At 37.2% G+C, this 27617-nt stretch overlaps 1 protein-coding gene across 3 annotated transcripts in view; it reads left to right on the top strand.

Moving 5' to 3' along the window:
- Nucleotides 1–27617, top strand: part of grid2 (glutamate receptor, ionotropic, delta 2) — a 427641-nt gene that overhangs the window by 286074 nt on the left and 113950 nt on the right. For all 3 annotated transcript variants that reach the window (XM_084389289.1, XM_084389290.1, XM_084389291.1), the window contains exons 5-8: nucleotides 1726–1779; nucleotides 6253–6426; nucleotides 11945–12106; nucleotides 15148–15267. In XM_084389289.1, the coding sequence (XP_084245415.1) occupies nucleotides 1726–1779; nucleotides 6253–6426; nucleotides 11945–12106; nucleotides 15148–15267 (510 nt within the window). The remainder of the gene's footprint in view (nucleotides 1–1725; nucleotides 1780–6252; nucleotides 6427–11944; nucleotides 12107–15147; nucleotides 15268–27617) is intronic.

The raw sequence follows: 27617 nt of genomic DNA, 5'->3' as shown, positions 1-27617 counted from the left end.
TAAGCAGTTTAATTCTGAATTAATTTTTTGCAGATAAATATGGAAATTTTGAGTATCAGTAGGAATATCAGTTTGAGTCACATGGTTAAAAAAAAAAACTACAAGTTAAAAGCCAGATGTGTTACAACACTCCCCAGTCTCTCCTGTCTACAGTACTGGTCAGAATTATTTGCCCACTTGGTAAATATGATCAAAGTTAATTAATCTGCATTGTTTATCCTTTTTTTTTTTTTTTTTTTATACAAAAATCTAACCTTTTATTGAAGTAAAAGAATTGAAAGTGGGGGGGAAATCACATTATAAAATAAATGTATTTCTCCAAAACACATTGGGAACAATTATTTGCCCCTTTTATTAAATACTTTTTGCAACCTCCTTTTTCCAAGATCCAAGTCTTCTCCAATAATGCCTGATGAATTTGGAGAACACCTGACAAGAGATCAGAGACCATTCCTCCATACAGAATCTCTTCAGTTCAGTCCACTCATTTTCTATAGGGTTCAGGTCAGGGACTGGGGTGGCCATTGCAGATGCTTGGTTTTGTGCTCAGTGACCCATTTTTGTTTTGATTTCGATGTTTGTTTTTGGATCACTGTCCTGTTGGAAGATCCAAACATGGCCTGTTATAAGATTTCTAGCACAAGCTGTCAGGTTTTGATTTTTTATCTGTTGGTATTTGATCGAATCCATGATGCCATGTATCTGAACAAGATGTCCAGGAACTCTGGCAGAAAATTAGGCCCACAGCATTAAAGATACAGCAGAGTATTTCATTTTACTCATGGGGTTCTCCAAACTCATCAGGCATTTTAGGAGAAGACTCAGAGCTGTTATCTTGGAAAAAGGGGGTTGCAAAAAGTATTTAATAAAAGGGGGCAAATAATTGTTCCCAACGTGTTTTCATAATGTGATTTTCCCCCCACTTTCAATTCTTTTACTTCAGTGAAAGGTTAGATTTTTGCTATTTTTTTAAATAAAATATCAAAAGGATTAAGAATGCAGATTTATTTTTTACTGCCATCTTTGATCATATTTACCAAGGGGGCAAATAATTCTGACCAGCACTATAACAATCAGTGATGAAGACCCCCAGCATAAAGCCCACAGAGCTCTGTTTGACAAGTACAGCCTTCTTGTACCAATTGATGAACATTTTTTATGCCTCTTGTCTCTTTAGTAATTATAAAGTTTATTAGGTGTTTGTGGAAGATTAAAACACTATTAGCGCTGTTCCAGCCGTCAGATTCTCCTGCTGTTCCCTTTGTTTATGACCAAAATGTTTTATGACATCCACGTTTAGTCACCTAAACAATTATGGTTAATGAAACGCGGTGCTGGTTCAGTGGGCAGGAGAAACATTGGTGAAGGGTACTTTGTTCTTGTGTCATGTTGGTGTGGAGAGAGAGAAGCAAAGATCAGACACAATGGGAAGAACAGTGTGTAGATACATATGGGGACAGACAGAGAATATAAAACTGATATTTTTTACAGGCTGTAATACTATGACTCTGTTATGGATGTCAGTTTTATTCTGTTTATTAATTTCATAAACCTTTGCCTTGTCCCCTATTAAAACTTTGAAGAGAAATCATTGAAAGTTCAATGGAAACCCTGTAGCTGTCAATGCTTTTATAATAAATGAAACACATGACTGGAGGAGACAGTTCACTCCCTTCCAAATAATTCAGTTTCTGAGTGGCTAAATGTTTCTTTCTTTTTCTCTAGGTGGTGGAAACCAATCTCGTGGCTTTTGACTGTCACTGGATCATCATAAATGAGGTGGGTTCTTTCTAACAATTTTGTAAGAAATCCAGTTTATTCTTCTTGTAAGCACATTTGAATATATTTGCATCTTTACATACCGATTTGTCTAAGTGAGAGGCGGACAATGGCTCATTCTGAGCCTGAAGAAGATGGCCAGATAAGGACAAATTACAGCACAATGATTTAAATTAGATTTGGCAAGAAGCTAGTAGCGCTCCAAAATAATTCAGCGCTTTCCTTAACGAATAAAACATTTTTCCCAAATGATCCTGTGACAAGGAGAAGACAATGAAGATATAGACTTTGAACCCATCTGCCTGAATTATAGCCATTTCAATAACTTAGAAGTCAATCTCTATGGTAACCTCTATTAATCTCTCTGGTTTTATTTTAAAAGGCCATACAAATCAGTTTTATTGGTATTTTTAAATAATGGACTTCATTGCACTATGAAACTGTACTGTAACAAATTCACTTCCCAGGCCAAAAACACCTTGTTCTGAATTACAACAGTTTGAAGCCGGCTAGACTCTTTGTCTGGAAACTAGGCTTAACCAGTAATGTTGTGGTATTTTTTATTGATTCTGTTATTGCTGAGACCAGAAGAACTAACTTAGTGTAAAATAAGGGAAAGTCCAATAAACATTTGCTGTTCCTTGATGTGTGTATCACCAGCCACTGTGCAATTTTTTACAAAGTTAGGAAAATTTGGCTTATTTTTGCATATATGATGCGATCTGGGAAAACCCATCACATGGTGAAATTTTACTTATGGTATTAATTTTACCTGACGTATGACGTAGGATGTAGTAGAGTAAGCTTAGGTAAGAGTATACGCCTCTTGCGGTTCTAATCCTTTGCTCTATCCTCTGTGCTTCCGCGTTCGTTAATACATCATGCGTCAGGTCAAAGGTCACTCTTCGGCCGGAACTAGACCCACATACGGCCGTTACCAGAAGCCAGTGAATATTGACTCTGATTGGCTGAAAGAAGAAAGTCACATACACCTAGGATGTCATTTTTGGGTAAACTAACCCTTTACAAAAATAAGTACAAGATCAAATGATCTTTCAGCTGCTCAAAAAATCATATATCAAATCATATAAACTGATTATATAAATTTGATAGAATATTTCAGACTTTTAAAAGTAACCTTTCGGATAATTTTTTAAGCCATCAGACTACCAGGACACTTCAGGCAGGCGGAGAGTTTAGATTATCTGAGGAAAGTTTTATGTCCTCGTAAATAAAACACAAAGGCACATGACGTTACCTTGACATGTCCCTGTATGGACATACATTGCTCACGGTTGGCCTTACTTGACAGCAGTCATTGGGGACAAAACAAGCAGCTGCCAAAACCTGAACCCTAAAATTGGGCCATAACCCTGTAGGCTCGTATTTGTGTCATTCTAATTTAGAGCTCCTAATTAAGCATCAAGGGCCTTTGCGTTTGTCATCCGGGGGTAGAATAAGCCACTCAGTGTCAGTATTTTCTGGTCTGTTAAAGCGTGATGTCCTTGTGCTCTTAAAAGTTGGGCAGCACACTATAAAGGCCTCACATGCCCTCTTGTGATGCCTTCTACGTTATTCGCCCCCATTATTAACAGCAGCACAAACATCGTTTGACAGTGTTCAACTGTGCTTCAGGCAAGATTTTGATTCGTCCAATCAGAAACCTTCAAATTACCTTTCAGATAGCAGGTTGCGTTGTAGACAACTTTAATTTGAATCTTATTGAAGGCTGAACGGCTTCGACATTCCAAGTAAGTTCCTCGCCGGTGTGCCACAAGTTCAGATTTAATGACGTACTTCATGAGAGCCAGTCACCAGCAATCACAGCTTTGCAGGTGAGAATGAAACTCAAAAGTGAAGGCTGTCAGAGGGAACAGCTTGGCCGCTCTGAAGTCTACCTTCACTGGGGGACGTTCCCTGTCCATTCTCATCACATCATTCCCAGCTCGCTCACTTTACTCTGCCCTTCTGTGGAAAAGATGTCTTCAGGCTAAAATTAGCAATCATTCCTCCCAAGGCTGCACAAGGACACGCGAGCGCACACGGTCATGTCTTTCTGCCTTTTGGTAGTACCCTGAATGCCCATTCATGAGAATAATTGTAATACTAATGATGATTTTTATGTAGTTATATTTCTTGTATTTAAATTAGACCCAATTTTTAGCTAACTGGGGACTGGAGAATTTGACCTTGACTTTATGAGAGAGGATAACTTAACCATGTGTGAAGAAAGTTTAGTTTGTGTGTCAGAACCAGTGTCAGGTATTAACGGTTTTAATGAAGGAGCAACATTTGTTTAACTGGAACAAATTGTCCCCTTGGTGAGGGCTTTTTTTTAACCATATAAAAATATAGTGTTGTCCATTTAACTTAATTTCAATCATTTCATAAAATGAATTCAGAATCTGAATAAACACTTTCTAGATAAAGTACTGTAAATTATTACTACTGTAGTAATTACTTTATAATCTAATTTATTTTAAACCCACTGCTAGATCGTCACATTCATATTTTTAATATCGGAGTCATATTTCTTGTTTTTGTGTATTATTCTGTGATGCTGGTTGGTACAGTGATTGTTTTATATTTTAAGATATAATATTTAAAGGGGCTATATGTAGTTTTTCTACTAAAATGAATCCTTTTTTTATTGCCTGTGTGTGAAGGGGTTGTAATCTCACATTAAAATGATCCACTTGGCGGGTTTTGCTATTACCTCTGAAAGCAAGTATTCCTATTTCTATGTGAAGGCTCCGGGTCGGATTTAACGCGAAATCCAGTGACGTGACCTGCATGCGCGCTCCCGAGCCTTTCGCCTCGTCTACTGACTTTGCACTCAACAGCGACGACACTGCAACTTATGACATGGACTTATGACTTATGCAACTTATGACATGTCTGATAACACTAAGAAACGACCTGCTCACAGCACAACACAGACTCCAACACAAACTCCACATATTGATAAAAAACAAAAAAAAGTTTTATCTGCTAAAGCTCGTAAGGCCAAACTTGAATTGGATCAACTTCGGAAGAAAACACGGATCAACATCGGCAGGGCTTTTGAATCATGGAGAAACCTCCGTTTTGTTTGTTTGCAGTGGGAGTTTACCTGAGTTTCCAGCATGTTGTGTGATGCTTTCTCTGGTGTGTTGCGTCTCAGTCTGGCCGGTGCCCAGTGTGCTCGCTCACTCGCTTGTAAACGTATTGGTTGCAATCTGAAACATCTCCGCTAGAGTCCGCTGAAAACTACATATAGCCCCTTTAAAGGTGCAGTGTGTGATTTTTAGCGGCATCTAGTGGTGAGATTTGCGAATTGCAACCGGTCAGTAATTCGCGGCCTTTCCTTGAAACTCGAATGAGAGGCTACGGTGGCCGACGTAGGAAGCCGCGTCTTTTTCTGCTGCTTCTCATTCAAGTTAGTGATGAAACGCGCTCTGTAGCGCTGTCTGTTCGCTGTCGGCTACGGTAGAAACATGACGTCACGATATGGCGACCTTCATAGAAGGGGTGGCCGCGGTTATGTACATATAAATGACTCATTCTAAGGTAATAAAAACATAACGGTTCATTAAGTAAGGTCTTTATACACCACTGAAAACATAGTTATGGATCTTATATTGCATTTCTGTCAATAGATCCTCAGAAATATCACACATTGCACCTTTAAGAAAGTTAATCCATTATATACTTTGTTGTTAAGCTATTTATTATTATTTTCTTATCAGTAAACATATCAATTGTTAATGTAATGTAATAAAGTCTAATTAAGCTAAACCTTTGTCAAATAGTCCATGCTAAGTAAATATTTTCAGATGATATGCAGTTGAAATTGTCCCTGTATAGAAATTGTGTAATTTGGCAACACAAGCATTCAAAAAAGACCTTGTTTGATTTAGGCCTGGTTTCACAGACAGGGCTTAGATCAAGCCAGGATTAGGCTTTTGTTTAATTAGGACATTTAAGTAGTTTTTATAAACGTGTCTTAGAAGAAAAAAACATTCTTGAGACTAAACAATGGCACTGACATATTTTAAGATATGCCAGTGCAAATTGCCTTCAGTTAAAACAGCTCAAACATGCATTTTAGTTTTAAGCCTTGTCTGTGAAACCGGGGGTTAAAGTATATATGAAATAATTAAAGATGAATATCTACAGTCACCTGTAAAGCAAGAAAATAAAGTTTAAGAGAACTGGTAGTAATGTTTTGGTTGCTACATTTTGTTTCATATTTAATCTCTACCCCTTTTTCTTTCTCTCAACCAAAAGTTTATTTACTGAAGTGAAAATCATGATTGTAATATTTTCCCTGGTCCTACTTCTGCTCTTTCTTTTCCATTCAAGTGTGAAACAGAAGCTCTTCTCAGCAAGATGCTGTTTATCTTTGTAGCCTATTTACACTGCACATGGAAAATCTCTTTTCTTTTGACATTATATTTTCTTTCTCTGCTCTTTTCCTCTCACGGGATGCAGGAGATTTCAGACATGGATGTGCAGGAGCTGGTGATGAAATCTATAGGTCGCCTGACCCTGGTGAGACAGACCTTTCCTTTCCCGCAGAACAACAGCCAGCGCTGCGTCAGGAGCAACCACCGCATCAACACGTCCCTCTGTGACCCCAAAGACCCAAAGGCACAGATGTTAGAGGTGCGGTTCATTCCCCCATACTCACATTTATTCATGTCCATTCAAGTTAATCATAAATCATTTGCCTTGAATGCCTTCATTTCCCTTTTGATTGTGTCCATTAACTGTCATCATTAGCCCGTGAGCTAACTTCCTAAGAAAGCTACAAAATGTCAGTGTGAAAATTAGCAATCTTGTTTTGTTGAGTTTTTAGTTCTTTTCATTGTGCCTGTGGGTCCCATTCCTGTTTTCTATGATTTATCCAACTGAATGCATTTTCTCACATGTAAATTTTCTGAAATGACAACAGAAATGTACAGATGTGATGTGTATTCAGCCGCATTAAATACTGGAAAACATTGCACAGTATATCAATACACGCTTTCAAAGCCCCTACTCAATATTAATTCATAGTTGTGTGGGTGTATGTTGGTATCAACAAGGCAAATATATATTTTTAGCAAGACCAGACGATATTTCAGATATTCACGATATATCACAGTGATTCTAATAATTTTTGTTTTATCATTTATTGTTCCTTGTCCTGTGACTTGTGAATGTGAGAGTTTTTAACAGAGATGTTTTAATAGTGTCTATAATTCAGTTTGTAAAAATTCAGTTGTAAAAATGGCATTAGAGGTCTTCATATTGCTATTGGTGTACACATACATTGAAAATGATTAAATAGTCTGTATAATGTTTTACAGTATTTTTACTTTCATAAAATAATATTGGCTACAATGGCTGTTTGGTTGAAATTGTTTTTGTAAAAAAAAAAAGAATTTTCTTCAGAAAAAACCCCCCACATAATTATTGATATTTCATAGAATATGAATCCAAGTGGCAAGTCCAAATTGGAAACAAATTATACTATACTCAAAGTAAATGTAACTTTTCTTTGTAAGTGAAGAAAAGTATTATTTAGATTATAATTTGAAAAAGGTCATTTTGAAAAGAAAATTTTGGTGCATTTATTTATTTATTTGATTGCTTGTCCACATGCATTTTGGGGCATTTATATTTATTGAATTTCATCAAATGGCAGAAAGATGTTGAGATATAATATAATTCAGCACTTATTTTCAGAATGTTAGATATGGGGGGACAAGGACTCTCTGTGTAGTGTTGAATGCCTACTGTATAAGCTGGACGTGTTTGACATTAAGAATTCAGTTCTGCTCAGTGGTCAGGAGTCCAACCCAGAAGAGCCCAATTTTGCCCTGCTCTGAAGCGTATCACATCCCTCTTTCTTGACATATATCCCACCCTCCCTTTGGAATACCCCTTTGCACCTCCCGTTCCCCTTAAACCACCAATCACCTTCCCTGGAGAGACCCACTAACTCCTGCACTTCAAAAAGACTTAATGGATTTCCCTGGTCAGCCGATCTTCTCCCCCCTGAATTTAACCCAGTCTTTTTCTGTTTGCCCCTTTGGCACTGGCAGCTTTGTTGCTTCAGTGTTCTCAACTCCTGCAAATGCTCTATCATGAAATGGCCTTCTCAGAAAACAGCCCACCCAAAAACGGCAGCATCTTATGCCATTTCACTTTGTGTCTAAGACATGAAACATACAGGTAAATCAATAAGTAAGCCCTTTTTGTTTCTTCTCTCACAGATGAAAAAATACAGCAAACAGGGAAAAGCCACAACGCTTGACAAATAAAACGCTGTTCCTTGGTAGTCTTGTGGATTCCCTGTCAAGTCTGCTTCTTTGGGTCATTGGTCTTTTTGTTCGCCCATTCTCCTGGTAGACGGAGAGTTGTTTTGTGGGAGTCAGGAAGTGTAAATACAAGCACCACTAGTGTTGTGTTGGGATGTCGAACCCCATTCCTTTGAAAAATGGAGTATGATCTCGTCTTAACTCCACTATGTGCGCCAGTAACATTAGGGGCCCTATCTTGCACCCAGCGCAGTTGACTTTGTACACCGACGCATGTATCATTCCTATTTTGCACCCGCGCACAGCGGACTTTTCCCTCCACAGACGCACGCCGGTAAACTAGGGAATGAACTTGCGCTCCCGGGGGCGGTGCAGCGAAAAGAGGAGTCGTGTTTCGGCGCAAACGTTCCCTGATGCTATTTTGCAGGTTTAGAAAGCAATTCCGCCACTTGCGTTGCGCATGTTATTCATATGCTATTTTAAGGGCGCATGCTTGGCCATAATCAATGTAGCGTGTGCACAACGCTCATACACTTTGATTCTCTCATTTACACAGAAGCAGCAGTTTTCATTTTTGCAAATCATACATTATTACAAGGAAAAATATTAACACACGAGGGAAATCATTGTTGTGTCCATGAAGATGTGAAAAAAATAGGCATAAATCTAGCTTACACATTTACCCAAATTTTTATACGCCTGTTTAACCGAAGCTAATTTGGGTGGGTTTCTCCATCCCCATACAATGTCACTTCTCTGTCTTTTACGGCCCTGGCGAGAACGTCGGTCTCCTCGGCTGTGAACCGCTCCTGGCGTGCGCCTGGCAAATCCGCCGTTATGATAGCAGTCCGCCATGAAACAAGCACGCCTGCTCTTAAAGGGAATGTGAGATGACGCTCTGATTGGTTTATTTCACGTTACGCCCAAACCACAGCTATGCGTAATGAAGCTACTTCAGACCAACCCATTTTAGATTTGCGTCGGGCGCAAGAGTCAGTTATCCCGCCGGTATAATAGCAACAGCGCCCAAGACCCGACCACAAAGTTACTTGCGTTTCGCGCTTGATACTTGCGTTTCAGATCGTTAAAATAGGGCCCTAGATGAGAGTGTCATCCCCATCGACACAGTGTGCTTTAAAGCCGATGTACACATATAATGCAGTTAGTTTTGTGGCTCTCAAAGCCATTACAGCCTTATAGTGGAGCGTACCTACAAATGCCTGTTGATGGAGCCAACAGAGCGTGACTTTTAACATAATCAGTATAGCCTTTTATTTGTGTTTCTCTGATTACTGGTGAAATTATTTTTTCTGAGCGAGTATGCAAATAACTTTACTCAGACACTCAATACAGTGTCAAGTATGCAGTGCAGCGCAGGTTAATAAACAACAATGGAAACCTAATGACCGCTTCACTCTATTTATTACCTTCTCATTAAAATGAAGACAACACATGGGCCGTGCAATCGATCAGAGTGGAATTAGCTCCCTTTAAAAGCTTGTGTATGAGTGAAGTTGCTGATTGTCTTGTATAATACGGGGTAACACTTTATAATAACGTTCAGTTGTAAGTCATTTATAAGTGGTTAGTTAATGATGAACTAATCATTTATAAAACATTCATAAATGATTAGCAAGTGATATACTAACATTTCATGTATGTTTTGTAAATTTCGTTACAAGTCATTTACAAGTGATTAGTAAATGATTAACTAATCATTTATGAAACATGACTATGCGTTTCATAAATGTTTAATAAATGATGTTAATTTTTTTTTTATGTTTTGCTCACAGTGGTTAAAGACTCCATGTGTTTCAGAGAAGACAGCTGTCTATACCCTCACCAGTCAGCACTTACATTGCAGTACACACTACAGTGTTCAACACCTGTTATAGATGTGTAAACGCATGAATAAATCATTTACAACACTTTCTGCATCCCCTAATCTAAAGTGTAAACTATTCATCACTTGTAAATGTCTTACACTTCATTCGTAGATTAACACTTCAAGAATCAAAAAGGCATAAGATCTACGAATGTTATCTATGAATGTATATGTAAGACATTTATAAGTGATGAATAGTTTACACTTTAGATTAGGGGAAGCAGAAAGTGTTATAAATCATTTACAACACTTTCTGCATCCCCTAATCTAAAGTGTAAACTATTCATCACTTGTAAATGAGTTACACTTACTTGTTACAAATTATACTTACCTGTTACAAATGATCTGTACGTGTATTCAAGGCATTTACAACACTTTCTGCACCCTCTAATTGCTACATACATACATACATACATACATACATACATACAAAAAAAATATATATATATATAACATTATTTATTAAACATTTATGAAACGCATATTCATGTTTTGTAAATGATTAGTTAATCATTTACTAATCAATTGTAAATGACTTAGAACTTAATCTACAAAACGTACAAACAATAATTAACGTATAACTTATTAATAATTTATGAAGGCATAGTCATGTTTCGTAACTAATTAGTTAATCATTTACTAATCACTTGTAAATAACTTGTAACAGAATTTACAAAACATACATAAAATGTTAGTATATCACTTGCTAATCATTTATGAATGTTTTGTAAATGATTAGTTCATCATTAACTAATCACTTATAAATGACTTACAACTGAACGTTATTATAAAGTGTTACCAATGCATTTTAGCATGTAATTCCATATATACTGTATATCCAGTAGTCAACATTTGAAGTGGATCAAAACTTTTCATCAAAGTTATACATGAATTTTGAACAATACCCCGTTCTTGTCTTAGGAACTCTTTGATTAACTTTTTTGATATACAAATACAAGTTTGATTAAAAAAAAAAAAAAAAAAATTAAATATTGTGAAATAAAATGTAAAAAATATTTTAATGTTTGTAAATAAAATGTGATTTATTCCTAAATGGCAGAGCTCAATTTTCCGCAGCCTTCAGTGTCACGTGATCCTTCAGAAATCATTCTAATATTAATTATTAAAATTATTTTATTAGATTGGTGATCAAGAAACATTTATTATTATTATTATCAAGGTTGAAAACAGTTGTGCTCCTAGCAGCCAAACATTGGGATTTTTTTTCGTAATCTACCAGCAACTGGTGGATGATTTGTCTCAGATTGTATTGAGACAATTAATATTGTTATGGAAACTGTTAGAATGTTTTTTTTTTCTGGATTCCGAGATTCTGACCTCATACTTTTAAATGGTAGTGTATACATTTGGTTTCAAATGACAGTTGCCACCAATTTACTTACGTTTCAAATGGAGATGAGAGTGTCCAAAATTTTCCTGAATAACCTGAGTGTGTCTCATTTTCCATAAATAGAAACATAGCAGTATCCATTTATGCTACAAGACTCAATGCAATGATCCCATATTGATATTTTGATACAAATTCATTTTTGGTTGAGCTTGTTTACATATACTTTGGAGAAAACTGTCTGTTTACATTAAAACCTTGCCAAGATGATCAAATTGTCAAGATGATTTTCTTTAATTGAACTTGTTCTATTGTACCATTCCATTTGTTGTCCCTTGTTATTCATGATCACCGAAGCCTATATGTATGGAATAATATAGAAATAATGCTACAGATAGCAGGTGTTAAGTGTGTCTTTTCTATTCCTTGTTAAACTCCACTGTCTTCTAGGGCTTGTTCAATGTGAGCAGCCTGTTGTCATTTCCACTGTAGAGACCTTTCATCCCAGCTGTACCCACTCAGACATAAATCTTTTTCTTGTAAGAGAATATTAATCTGGTGTCCCAGGCTCTCTGTGCTCACGTTGTCGGTTTCATTCTCTTTTTTTCTTCTTTGTTTCCCTGCTGTTTTTTGTCATCTCGTCAGATCACCAACCGCTACATCTACGACACAGTGCTTCTGCTGGCCAACACCTTCCACAGGAAGCTGGAGGACAGGAAATGGCACAGCATGGCGAGTCTTTCGTGCATCCGCAAGGGCTCCAAACCCTGGCAGGGTGGAAAGTCTATGCTGGATACCGTGAAGAAGGTACAGTACTGTAAAGATGACCCACTGGCCTTGCAAACTTAAACTTTTGGTTCTCTGTGATGTACTAAATATATTGTACTAATGTACTAAATAATATATTATTTTTATTCATATTTTTACTGTTATTAGTAGTATTACTGTACATAAATTGCAATGCATTAAATGCATTATATTTATAGCTTTTTATAGCTTTTGCAATTAAAAACTTTTTGTAAAAAAAAAAGAAAAATTTTTTTTGTCAAATTTCCTTACATTTCCTTTAAAATGCTAAATTATTTAATCATTTACTCAACCTCAAGTCATTCCAAACCCGTTTAACCTTAAAGGTGGAACACCTTAAACATCCTTGCGCTTTTTAATGAATTATTCAGACCATTTTGGTGAAGTGGATCAATAAATTTTTTTTATTTTTTATTTAATGCAAAAGAATGATTCTTTGATGGATCAGATATCACCACTTCTTTCATGTACTCCAGTCATATCAAGGGCACGTCAAAATCTTTATTAAAAAACTTCTATTTTGCTCTGTTTGCCACACATAATAATCATATTGGCCTGACAAGATTTTTTTTGTGTGTCATTTTATAGCTTTACAGTCCCACTCCCAATCAGTTTCAATGTATTGAAAGAGTGTCGCAGAATATTCTTTAAAATGCTCCTTCTTGTGTTCCACAGAAGAAATGGATAGAAATGTCATACGGGTTTGGAATGATGTGTCAGTAATGACCGAATTTTTGTGTGAAATATATTTTTAACATTTAATGGTATAGCATTCATACACATAAATGCATTGTTAAAAGTCAAAAGACCTGTGAAAATGTTGGCAGTACAAAGTAAAACTTGACTAGGCCATGAAAAAGGTCCTAACTGTGAGCCCTGATGTGATTAAAGAGATGTGATCGAGTGGGAGTTTGACCTTGGATTCATTTGCATTGGAAACCAAATGACTATTTGGTTTTGAGGACCGTAATGAGTCTCTATCTTTGTTCCGGTTGGGGAGAGGGGGGATAGTGTGTAACAGTGAAACTCTCCTCTCTGTCTTCTGCAGGGCTACAGAAATGGCACACTGCCTAGGGTGAGATGACAGTCTATGTTACAGGGCTAGTGAATGAGTGCTGGTTTAACACCATGCTTGCTGGGGAACGTTTTTATCCCCTGAGGGATGTACTGTTCGTTCTGTATCCACATGTATCTGATCCTCCCTGCCATACCACAGTAGAGATATCACCTCTCGGCCGGCTCTCACCTCCACACCGCTGCTTGTGTGACAGTCGTATTAAAGTAGATAGAGCGATTTATTCAGACTGGGTGACCGCTAGAACACACTGGCTCGTGCCGTCTTCAAATCTGCCTAGATTTTAATGACCTCATTTCCAAGGGATGTCTGAGAGACACGTATATGTATGGAATGGTACACTTATTTTACTGTACATCAGCTGCATAATGGCTTTGTATTCAATTCCCGGGAGACTGTTTGGACTGGAACATTGTTTTACAGCTTAATTAGGGGAAGTTTGTGTGTATCGGCTTTACATAGCAGCAGTTGGTGAACTCATTTGGAAAGCGCTCATCATCTTTTGTAATTGGCTGTCTAATTTTTTCTGTCAGCACTGGTATTGGTAGAGTGAATTTACAACAATTATCTATCTGTTCATGTGGGTTTTCGCTGGGGAGGACATGTTGTGGGTGCAGTTTAGGAAGGGCTGAGGAGGAGGACTTTTGCTGGTATGATGCTGCAGAATTTAAATTAGTGATGCTAATGAAGAGAGGATGGGAAATGAGGGAGGACAGGAGCGAGGCCCTTTTGCCATTTTTATTCATAGAGATAGTTGAAACAGGAGAGGAAATGGCAAGAGGGGCATGATCAGCAAATATCACGCATCAAGTTGGACTCAAACACGCATCCTGCCACATGAGGCCCACAGTGTGATCCTAACCACTGTCATGCTCTGAGCTATTTAAGAGATTATTTTGCCATTTATGACAGAGTTTGCTCATGATGTTTTTATATGATGATGATGATGACAACTTAAAGATGAAGTGTGCAAATATATATATATATATATATATATATATATATATATATATATATATATATATATATATATATATATATATATGTGTGTATGTATGTATATGTTTGTTTGTTTGTTTGTTTGTTTGTTTGTTATACACTACTGTTCAAATGTTTATGGTCGGTAAGATTTTTTAATGCTTACCAAGATTGCATTTATTTGAGTATTTATTTGGAAAAATCTTGGGAAAAAACGGAAATATTATTCAAATGTAGTTTTAACCGTATTGCAACTGCTTCCTATTTGAAAATATTTTACAATGGAATTTTTTGTAGCCATTACTCTTTTCATATTTCATATGATCTTCAGTTTCATATGATCCTCAGAAATCATTCTAATATACTGATTTAGTGATTAAGAAAAAAATAACATATTATTATCAATGTTGAAAACTGCTTAATATTTTTGTGAACTATGAATGAACTAACAACGAATGAATGTATTTTAATTAACTAACGTTAAACAAAGATTAACAAATTATTGTCACTTTTAATCAATTTAATGCGTCCTACTTAAATAGTAGGCCTAGTGTTAATTTCTTTCAAGAAAACACTTACTGACCGCAATCTTTTGAACAGTAGTGAAAATTATTATTATTATTATTATTGGAAGTTCAGTTATTTTAAATAAAACAAAGCATAAACACTTGCTCCATGTATTAAAGACCTCGATGTTGACACCAAACAGAATCACATACTGTTCAGTTTCTTTGAGTGGTCTGACTTGGTCGGACACGACAATATTGACTCAACCAATGGTGCGGCACTTCCTGGCTGATGGGGGGACTGTGTTACTGCCTTAATTATTTCTATAGTTCTTTGTGGTACCAGTAGAGGTGTGGAAGTACACACAGTGCTTCTGATAGCATTTAACAAGACATTTTAATCCACTTTTCATTAGATGACAAAGCCATGTCAAACTGAAGCATTTAAGTAATATATCACTTTTTTGTTTGTTTTTTTACAGGGAGGTGTAAGTGGTCTGACCAGCTTGCTGGAGTTTAATGACAATGGCTCCAACCCCAACATCCACTTTGAGATCCTGGGCACCAACTACGGAGAGGACCGTGGCCGCGGAGTCAGCCGGGTAAGAGACATCACACTCAGACCCACAATATCGCTTCCAGAAACACAATTGTCTTAATTCAAAGAGCTTTTGGATTTTAATTGATAATCACAGAAGCCTAATGAATTCCATCAGCCTCCCTCAGAGAGGCGCAGTGCATCAGCACACTTTGTTTATCAGTTTTACTGTTGTTTGCTCGTCTGTTCATCACGGCTTTGGTGGAGTGAGGAGGTAGTTAAGCAGCAGTAACGTAAGAGTCACCCCCCAGTGATCCGCAAGATAATTAATCTGTTCTTTCCATTCGTTTGTCTTTAATTACTTTAGTCATATTTATGTGTATTTGCTCATTCAAATATTGGTCCTAATCTGTCTCCGTCTTCCCCACGGAATGTGGATCAATTGCTCATGACAGAACGGCAGCTTTGGAGCTGAATAATGTGCAGATCAGTCCACGCTCCTTGATGGGGATACCCCAATCTCCTCCCGTCTGGAGAAATAAGTTGGACTTGTTTATTTAGCTGGAATAAATGAAATATTTGATTTGTGTCAGTTGCTGATCAGTAAGTCATTTACATTCCTTGTGGTTGCACAAAAAACACTCTTTGGCAAATAAGCACTTTTTAGTATTTAGTAGGAGGGTACATGTATTCGTCCCAAACCGTACGGTACAGATGTCACGGTTCGGTGCATGCAGTCGCATGACGAATCCTAGAATGCGGCGTGCGAGGCTGTGCAACAGTTTTCTACCAGTAAAGTACAGAAGAAGAGACGATTGCTCTATGTTTACATCTCTCAACCAGTGTTTCAACTGCGGAAAGATATCAATAAAACAGTTTGAGAATATCTCACATAGCATTATATTTACCTCAGGCATTTAGTGTCAACAGCAGGTTAGTTCGCTAGAGAAATGAACTCTAGAGAGAAGCATTTCGTATATGCACTATATTAGCCTATTCATTATATTTACTTAACCTCTTAGTAATGTCTTGATTATGTTTAAATAATTTTGTCATGACAACAAGTTATGACAGCCACTGTTTAAATGATTATATTTAAAAAATAAATTGGAGTGGAAAATTAACTTTATAATTAGATTTAGAAGTTAATGCAAAACCTGCCTTACTGTATGTGCAATTTACAGTACTTATTTTTTTTTTTTTTATATATATATTTTTTTTCATCTAAAAATAAATTGCAACTAAATTTTATAATTTGGGCTCTGTTGTTAATTGTAACCTTTAATATTATAGTAATGTGTAATTAAGGGCTCCCCATATAGTTTACATTATAGGTAAGAGATTTTGATTTATTCGTAAGAAATTGTAATTATAATAGAATTTATTTACACGCTAATACACAAAAAAAAGGAAAAAGAAGAAGCAATTTTGTGTTTAGTTTTCTCCCCCCGCTGTACCGAACCTATACCGAACCATGACTTCAATACTGAGGTACATACCGAACCGTCATGTTTGTTTACCGTTACACCCCTAGTATTTAGGGTGAAAACATCCCTTTTCCCATTAAGATTTTTCGCTTTCTTTTCTACAATTTTGTTATTTGTTATGCAGTAGTGAAAAACTAATTAAATTGAACACCACTTTCTGCTGCACTATAGTTTTAGAGTTAAGTTATAGCATAATTTGCAAGTGCATCAGAACAGCAAACAGTATGAATATGGCCACTGGAATTGGTGTAAACAGGGCACCCAAAATTAGCACACAAAAAAATTATGAACTGCAACATAACACTTTTTTGAAAATTAATTTATCTTGATCTTAAAGGGATAGTTCACCTAAAAATTGCTGAAAATGAAAACATGATTTTAGGATGAGATTTTGAAGCCCAAAAAAGTGCATCCATTTATGATAAAGGTGCTCCACACGGCTCGGGAGATAAAAAAAAAAAGGCCTTCTGAAGCGAAGCGATGCATTTGTGTTAGAAAAATATCCATATTTAAACATTTATAAACTAAAATAACTAGCTTCGGACAGACGGCCGTTCGCATCGATTTACGACGAAAGAGTAACCCCTGACCAAATGCCCCCTGAGCATGATGTATTGACGAACGTGGAAGTGCAGAGGATAGAGCAAAACAAAACACCAGTCACGAATTTTTAAAGAGAAATGTTGGAGGATTTCGATATAAGGGAGGAGGAGCTCATGTTTGTTCTCCAACCCTATTTGTTTGGGGCGTCAAAGCTTACGCTACTCCTACATTGCATCAGGGTTTACTCTTTTGGCATAAGTCAACTTGTGTAGGCCGTCTGCCAGAAGCTAGGTATTTTAGTTTTTAAAGTTGTAAAAAATTTCTTACAAAAACCCATCACTTTGCTTCAGAAGGCCTTTATTAACCCCTGGAGCCGTATTGATTATGTTTATGATGGATGGTTGCACTTTTTTGAATTTCAAAATCTCATCCTCCATTCACTCTCATTATAAAGCTTGGAAGAGCCTGGATATATATTTTTTTATATATATATATAACTCCAATTGTGTTTGTCTGAAAGAAGATAGTCATATACACCTAGGATGGCTTGAGGGTGAGTAAATCATTTTTGGGTGGACTGTCCCTTTAACCCATGCCATTGTAGGTGATGTGCACAATTCAAACCATCTACTAAAGACAACTTCCAACTCGATCATCTTCTAATGAAGTGGACAATTTCTAATCAGAAGTTTGTATATTTGTGATCTAGAGTAAATGGCAAGGGAAAAATAGCTGAGTGATTCAAATGGTATAGGAACCAATGAAAAGCACCAAAATACAGTTGTATGACTAGTAATAAATATTTACTTTGAAATATTTTCTCAGTTCATCCATTTTTGTGTAGCACGGTTTTCATTTTGGACCCTGGGTTTAAACTACAGTAAGTTAATGTTGTTGGCTGGTGTATTTGTCTCTTTCCTGCTGATGCTTTTGAAATCCCTAGTCCAAAGTTTTTAATGTGCTCTAAAGAATTGTATAGATCATCAGACAGCAAAACTTGTTGACATAGTGTAGATTGTGTGTCTGAAGTGACTTGGATCTGATAGAGTGGGATGTTAATCAGAAGGTCAGTGATTGTCCTTGAGGACTCCAGTGTGCCAAAGTCAGCAGTTAACCATCAGACAACAGGCTAGAGTCCTTAAATGATGCCACTTCCTCTTAACCACTGGAACCTCACTGGAACCTTACTGCCATCATGCACAAATTAAATTGTCAGATTTCATTAAAGATAATAGTCTCTGACATAAACAAGATCAGCGCTGCACTTCCAAAAGATGAAATAAATATTTAAAGTACAAAGTAATTAAATTAAGCAAGTTTCTTTTATCAGAGTGGATAATTGTTTCAGAAGCAATGCTTTTTCTATGCAATTTCTTTCTAGCAATGCTAGTTCTGCACACTACTGCTGGGAAAGCACATGAAGCAACAATATAAAACTAAAATATTAAAACTAACTGTCTGTCTATCTATCTATCTATCATTTTCATTTTTTTCAAGTCTCAATTTGGCTTAAGTAAATTTATCTTGTTTTAGTGATGTTTAAATATTTTACTGATCTGTGCCATTTTAGTCCCTCTTTTATATAAAGACTCTCATGCAACACATAGTATAGATACACGGAAGGACAGTTCTTCACAAGTACTGTACATATGTTTAAGCCACTTGTGTTTTAAACATCTCTTTAATTAACTGCTGTGTTTACAGACATGCCAGTATGTGTTTCCACACTTGTTGACATTGACCAGAAACAAAACCTGTTTAATGTGACCACCTGCTAACACATTAGCAGTAGTTATGTCAGCTACCTCCTGTGAGGGGGATGTTCTTGCAGCCTGTTGAAAATCGCAGCTAACACACTTGAGCGTCTTTCTAAAAGAACTTTGCAGTTTTCACTCCACAGTTTTAGAGTGTCACAAGGGATTGCACAACCTTTGCTCTCTTTTCATATGGTCAGTTGTACTGAACATTATCAGTCCCTTTTGAACAGGCATTTAATGCCTTTTGTTTCTAATGTAGCCGGGGTAATTGGTGTGAAGTTGACTCCAGGGTAAAGAGTGATGTCAATATTTCAACATCCTGTTTTATATCCTTCCAGTGACACAGTATTCTATTCAGAGATTCACAGGGTGGATAGTGAAAATGATTTTGATTTGATACAAATTATAAATTATATGTTTTTTTTATATATATAAAAAAAAAAAAAAAAATACAAAAATGTTTGTAAAATTATATGCATGACATTTTGAGTGACAAGTTAAATTTAATTGTTTCTGTGTTTTAAATTATTCAGATGTGAATAAGATGTGTTATTGTTTCAAGCTATACATTAGATTTTGAATCCTATATTTTCAATATGGTTTAAAAAAAATGTGGACCCTACTCTGTAGACACCAATATGTAGATGTACTGTGTACATATCTCCATTATGATGGTTCAAAGCAATCTGTCATAATTAGTTTTACCACCATGCAAGATTTATTTTTCCACATCATTAAATCCAATGGCTACATTCAGCTTACCTCTCTTTATATCAAAACATCTAAAAGCTTCACTGTGGCGTAATTGCTCGATTAGCCATTTTGGCTAATCATCCGTGCTGGGATACAAAATATTCTTTTGTTTTAGCCTTCATTGAAAACGTATTAGCGCACAGGTCGGGCAGTCAGTAGGGAATATGCGATGGAGTTGGCGCTAATGCGAGGGTCCACTGAGCCGGAAGAGGTGGGAAAATTTGCAGAGAAATAGAAGAGGTTAGATAGATGTCGCTGGGATTAGAGAATTAGGAAAGTCTATTACTAGCCAGCTTAACATCCCATCAGCATCAGCAGCTCATTAACTATGTATGACCATCAGTAAGCGCCAATGTAGTTAAAGCTTAGCCTACATATGTGATTTCTAACATATGCTACATCATTAGCATAGAAACATACATTACTAAAAGTTTGGGGTCTTCGAAATATTTTTGAAAGAAGGTCTCTCTTATGCTCACCAAGGCTGCATTTATTTTATCAAAAATATAGTAAAAATAGTATTGTTGTGTGTAATATTATTACAATTTAAAATAACTCAATTCTACTATTAAATATTATTATTTTCAGCAGCCATTACTCCTTCAGGAATCATTCTAAAATGCTGATTTGGTGCTCAAGTAACATTTCTTATTATTACCAATGTTGAAACCGGCTATGCTGCTTAATAACTTACAGTATAAAGTTCAAAGAACAGCATTTATTTGAAATAAAATAAACGTACTGACCCTAAACTTTTAAACGGTAGTGTTTGCATTAGTATGCAAATGTTGTACCTCTTTAAATGTACACTACATCATTTGCAGTTCTCTATCCCCATCTGTGGTTGAAGTTACTTGCAGTGTAAAATATTTATGTTCTTTATCAGTTTTTTCAAGCAGATTAATCTGATGGATTGAGGTTACCTTCAAATGTGTGCGCCATTAATTCAGATGTTATTTAGAAGACAAACCTGCCCTGAAGGATCCCCAGCACAGCACATTTTGTATGTCTCCCTTATCCGTAGAGTCTAGCAGAGGTGTGTTAGATGAGGGAAACATATGTGCAGACAATGCTAGATGTCCTTCAGGACAGGTTAGAAAGCCCCTGATCTAAACCATGTGAGCTTTTTCATTTAATATGATTCTTTTCCTTCATTCACTGAAAGAAAACGGACCTTAGATGAAGACAGCAACACATACTTGCGTATAAATTGTGGATTGACACATTTCACAGTCACAAACCCGAGCTTGCATAGCTAAAAGCGCATGTGTTCACATACTTAGAGTTTGTTTCAGGTCTTAAATGCTTTGTAGCTCACTGTTGAGAACGATCTGTTATGTGACTAGATAAAGTCAGCCCTCAGGGTACGGCCAGAGTTGTACAGCATGACTTTGAGTGTGTTATATTAATATTCGGAAATGGCACCCTTTCGACTGGGTGATGTGCATTAATGTGTTCGCCGACTCGCAAGGCAAGGTTGTAGAAGTGCTTGTGTTAAATATGTGAAAACTGTACAGTGGGGAAAGAAATCCCCTCGGGTCTGACTCCCCATTTCCCCCAATTTTCCATTCCATTAGGTATATTCAGATGTTCTTTGAAGGGAGCTGTCTCGGCCTGTATGATTGGAGATGGAGAGAGTGCGAACGAGCAAGGCTATCATTGATTTGTGGTGCTTTAGAGACATGCTTCTTTTTTTTTTTTTTTTTGGTACATTTTGTCTAGACATCTCCCTGTAGATTGCCAATGTGTTAAATGCCTTGAGTTTCTCTCTTCAACCGCAGCCCCTCTTCAATTTTCCAAGTGTAGAAAAGATATTTTCCTCCGCATGTGTGACACGGATTGTATTATCATATTGTTAAAGGATGAAGTAATTGAATAGATATGGGAAAAGAGCTGGGCATAGCAGCGCTTTTGTTCATTGCAGTCCCATATTTATTTCCACACTAGTCCTCACTTCCACTTTGTAGGCTTTTACTGAGATCTATTACTTTTTGTCCAAAGGCGAAAATGCTCTTATTCTATTAAGCTAAAGTTTCTCTTGTCCAGATGTAGAATTTGGCTAGAAGAGTTTTTGAACTTTCAGATCAAAATCCTATTGTATTAATGAATGTGGGTTATTATTTTGAGGTCTTTTACTTGAGCTGCCAGCATAATATTTTTTTTCTTGAAGTACTCGATTATTGCATATCTAATGGGGTCATGGTTTACTTACATCAGAAAAAATCTCTTTTACCCATTTTTTTATGTTATTTAATGGATATTTTCTTGTATCCAAAGGTGTTGTCACAGTTACAGTTGTTGTGAGAATTCTGAGATGAAAAAAGTCATTTAAATTGGAATCCATGCAGGAATTTTGTGTGAGTGCAAACTTTTTAGCTAATGTGTTCGCAACTTAAGGCTTGGTGGTTATTTTTTTTTGCAAATACCACTACAATACATTCCAAGGTTTATGGATGTTTCCACCAAAATACCATACAGAAAACAGTTGTTGTTTTTTTTTTTTGTGATATTTTACATAATTTTCAAATACAAATTAATGTACTAAACTTAGATGTTTATACAGAAATCCAGACATTTCTCCAGACTGTGATTGCGCTTTGTACGTTCTCTCCGTAACGTGTTTCTCTGTAATGTGATATCGTTCTCTTTGCATATTCTTGTGCAATGTTTAAAAGAGAAATCTAAAATCAATCCTTTTTCTTCATTATTTATTTATGGCTGTGTATTTAATGTTTGTATTGTGGCTGCACGCTGTGAATAGTCGTAAAGATAAACATCTCTTGCTTTCCCACAGAATGAATGTCCCTCAGTATAGAGAAGTGTAGTCCTCAAAGCAGAGCTGCACGTCACCGCCTCGACTTCAGTGGAACAAATATCTGTTGTGGCACTGGGAAACATCTTAGACCTAGAGTGAGCGAAACATCCATTTTGGGTGATTTTGAAAAGGATTTTGAAAAGTACAGAGAACCCCTGTGATCGTTATTTATTTATGACGCTGTTTTGCCAAGAACTTTACCAAGAATAAGAGACTTTGTTAGAAAATACAGGGATAAACAGCTTTTTTTTTTCTACAGAAGGATGATAGAAACACACGTGTACATATATGAGCAATATCACACAAGTAGGAGTGCGATATGGCTCTTTATCAGCATGGCTGTGATTACGCCACACAGGCAACTGTTTTCAACTTTGATAATAACAATAAATGCTTCTTAAGCACCAGCATGTTGATTTCATGTTAAAAGATCTTCATTAGTCTGATTGCTACAGTAATGTTGCATCTCTAACATAATGTAGTAACAAATGCATTTGCAGTGAGGGTGTATTGAAGGCTGTGGTCGCAGGTTCTAGGTCAGACCCCCAGTGTGCCCTCCTGCAGTCTTCCAATAGAATTACAGCATGTAAACCAGAGGATTACCGCAGACAGTGCCGTTTAGACTCTCCATGCCTCTGTGGATCAGCGCATTCCCATGTTCCTGCTCCAGCCGGATTAACACAACCAGTCCATAGTTTCCTCACCTCTCCATACCTCAGCGCCTGGACTTGCCAGTTGTTTCTCTCACTCTCTCTCCTTTCCCCCTTCTTTCTTCTGGTTCTGAGGCTCCTCTGCTGCCTGCTGGTAATTACCCGGTGCTGATGAAGCCTTCAGAAAAAAAGCTAGTGTGTGCCACAGGTGCTGTCTACTTTTCTAAAGGTCAAGCAAAGGTGCGAAAGCGACAAGTGTGTTCATCAAAAAAGCTAAGTATACTGTTGATTCAATGCCGACTCTGAAACCATATGTCAGAAAAATTCATAAAAGAGAAACATGGCTGTTCGCTCACCCATTCTTCAATGTAATGCCCAAGGCTGTTGTCTGTACTGGGGGGAAAAAGGCAGGAATCATGTGTCCTTCGAATGACTTGAATGCACCTCTTCTGTGATGAGTGATTTTTTTTATTTCAGAATTTAAAATTCATTGATATTTTTGGGAAGCAGTCTTGTTTAAATTATATTTAAAAAAAGCTTTTGTCTGTCAATCCACTGTCATAAAGAGGACATATTGTGTCAAGGTCGGTAAGTCTTTTTAAATATCAGTTAATTAAAAAAAAAATGTATGTGGTGCAACTCCCCAAAAATGTTAACTTGAAAATACAGTATATTTTAAAACCTATTATACTGTCTATAACCTATTATAATCAAATATATTCAAAATGTAAATATATGATTACCTTGACCATACCACATGACGAGTAGTAAAAAAAATAATATATATATATACTGTATATATGTGTGTATATACAGGTGCTGATTTCATGTAATATTCTAATTTTATGACCAGCACCAAAAAACGATCAGGCATAACATTATGACCCCTGACAGGTGAAGTGAATAACACAGATTATCTCTTCATCATGGCACCTGCTAGTGGGTGGGATATATTAGGCAACAAGTGAACATTTTGTCCTCAAAGTTGATGTGTTAGAAGCAGGAAAAATGTGCAAGCATAAGGATTTGAGGATTTGGGCCAAATTGTGATTGCTAGACGACTGGGTCAGAGGATCTCCAAAACTGCAGCTCTTGTGGGGTGTTCCCAGTTTGCAGTGGTCAGAATCTATCAAAAGTGGTCTAAGGAAGGAACAGTGGTGAACCGACGACAGGGTCATGGGTAGCCAAGGCTCATGGATGCACGTGGGGAGCGAAGGCTGGCCCGTGTGGTCCGATCCAACAGACGAGCTACTGTAGATCAGATTGCTCAAGAAGTTAATGCTGGTTCTGAAAGGTGTCAGAATACACAGTGCATGGCAGTTTGTTGCGTATGGGGCTGAATAGTCTCAGACCAGTCAGGGTGCCCATGCTGACCCCTGTCCCCCTCCAAAAGCGCCAACAGTGGGCACGTGAGCATCAGAACTGGACCACGAAGCAATGGAAGAAGTTTGCCTGGTAAGATGAATCACGTTTTCTTTTACATCACGGGGTGGCCGTGTGCATGTGCGTCACTTACCTGGGGAACACATGGCACCAGGATGCACTATGGGAAGAAGGCAAGCTGGCAGAGGCAGTGTGATGCTTGGGGCAATGTTCTGCTGGGAAACCTTGGGTCCTGCCATCCATGTGGATGTTACTTTGACGCGTACCACCTACCTAAGCATTGTTGCAGACCATGTATACCCTTTCATGAAAACGGTATTCCCTGGTGGCTGTGGCCTCTTTCAACAGGATAATTCGCCCTGACACAAAGCAAAAATGGTTTAGGAATGGTTTTAGGAGCACAACAACTTGTTTGAGGTGTTGACTTGGCCTCCAAATTACCCGGGTTGACGGGTCAGGGCTGTTTTGGCAGCAAAAGGGGTAAAAATACCAACACAATATTAGGAAGGTGGTCGTAATGTTATGACTGATCGGTGTATATTCAATAGGTCGCTAGGTCTTTCACCAACCCTCCCCATCACATGCCTTGGGACTCACACACACACACACACCCCAGCCACTTTATTAGCTACACCTGCTCGCTAACACAGATATCTAATCAGAAAATCACATGACAGCAACTCAATGCATTTAGGCATGTATAGTAGACATGGGGCGTTTTTCAGTACCAAGTACGCAAACTTTGGAAACTTTTTTCTTTTACAACATTTTAATAACCCAACATTTTTTCTTTTACAACATTTTAATAACCACACAAATGTGGTTCAGGATTGATTATCTTGATTAACTGCATGTATATTTATAACAAAATTAAATATAAAACACAACCCTGCCTCTTTTTGTTTTCATTTAAAAGAAATATGAAACATTATAATATTGATCATTAAACCTGACATTTAACAAAAAGAGACAGGGTTGTGTCATTTTATTTTATTATACATGTAAATACAGTGAAGAGAATCAGAGTACATTTGTACATATTGCCTGACCTACATGTTATGAATATTATACCAAAAAGGTATAAGAAGCTATACAATAAGAAATTAAGCAAACGATTCAGTCAAACACAAGTCAGCTCTCTTGTAAGGCTACGGTGTTAAATTTAAATAGCCTAAATATATAAAGTTATGAAACTTCACTTTGACCTCAGCCAAAACGCTTTGCCAGGGAACAAAGTACAGTATTAATTAGACCAAAGATTGCCCGTTAGATATACACAAGATGAATTAAGCCTCATGTTTAAGCACTAGACTAGAGACATCAGAGCCAGCGGCAAATGTCAGAAGAACTAGCCGAGGAAAGGCTGTTAGTGCTGAGCTCCCGTTGATCGCCTGGATCTCACAATTCCAAAATAGGCACTATCTTTATAAATTAACCACAGATTTGAGCTTTAAACAACTATATTCTTGCCTCAAAAACTCTTAAAACTACATTTTGTGAAACAAAAACAGCAGTATTTTTAAATTACGCGGGTTTTCTCCCCTGCTATTGATGCTTTCTGGTTGGTGCGAGATGCATTCTGGGATACCTAGCTGTCTCAAGTCCACACAAGTCACCTCTCCAATGCATCTTCGATAAAAGGGGAGGATCAAGATTACATCCAGGGATTTTAACTGTACTTGGCTAGATGTGAACTTTGAATTGGAAATCCACATGAACACAAGTACAGACAAGACCTCGTATTGATAAACGGCCAATGTCAAGACAATCCGCTGAAGTTCAGACTGAGCATCCGAATGGGAAAGAAATGTTATATAAGTGACTTTGAATGTGGCATGGTTGTTGGTGCCAGACGGTTTGAAGTAGATGGGCTACAACAGCAGAAGACACATCAGGTGCCACTCCTGTTAGCTAACATCAGGAAACTGAGGCTACAATTTGCAGTGGTAAAAACTTTGCTTGGTCTGATGAGTCATGAACTCAAATGGCCTCCACAATCACCAGATCTCAATCTAATAAAGCATATTTGGGATGTGATGTGACATTCGCATCATGGAAGTACAGCTGACAAATCTGCAGTAACTACGTGATGCTATCATGTCCATATGGACAAAAATCGTTGATGAATGTTTCCAGCATCTTGTTGAATCTATGCTACAAACAATTAAGGCAGTTCTGAAGGCAAAATGAATTCATTTTGCCTTTAGAACTGCCTTTATTCTTTGTGGCATAGATTCAATAAGATGCTGGAAACATTCATCAGAGATCTTGTATGTTTTAAAAGAAATAAAAGTTTTTGAAAATCGTATAAAACCTTGAATATAAATTACTAGCTTGCCACATGTGTTTTAAACTAGATTTTTAAACGATTTTTCCAAACCAGTATGACTTCCTTTCTTCTGTTGAATTTCTGAAGAAAATCCTGGCCACCTTTTTTCAATATAATGATATAGGGCCCTATTTTTCACCCAGCGCAATTGACTTTGTACACCGACGCATGTATCATTCCTATTTTGCACCCGCGCACAGCGGACTTTTCCCTCCACAGACGCACTTCGGTAAACTAGGAAATGCATTTGCGCTCCCCGGGGCGGTTCAGCGCAAAGAGTCTTTCGGCGCAAACGTTCCCTGATGCTATTTTGCAGGTTTAGAAAACAATTCCGCCACTGACCAGGAAAAACCTAGTCTAAAGTCAGTGGTGCGTTGCGCATGTTATTCATATGCTATTTTAAGGGCGCATGCTTGGCCATAATCAATGTAGCGTGTGCACAACGCGCATACACTTTGATTCTCTCATCTACACACAGACCAGCAGTTCTCATTTTTAGAAAACCATACATTATTACAAGGAAAAATATTAACACACGAGGGAAATCATTGTTGTGTCCATGTGAAGATGTGAAAAAATAGGCATAAATCTAGCTTACACATTTACCCAAATTATTATACGCCTGTTTAACCGAAGCTAATTTGGGTGGGTTTCTCCCATCCCCATACAACGTCACTTCTCTGTCTTTTACGGCCCT

This window comes from Rutilus rutilus, assembly GCF_951802725.1.
Source record: "Rutilus rutilus genome assembly, chromosome: 19".
Lineage (NCBI taxonomy): Eukaryota > Metazoa > Chordata > Actinopteri > Cypriniformes > Leuciscidae > Rutilus > Rutilus rutilus.
The sequence above is the reverse complement of the archived record's forward strand: the minus strand, read 5'-3'. Positions and strand labels throughout refer to the sequence as shown.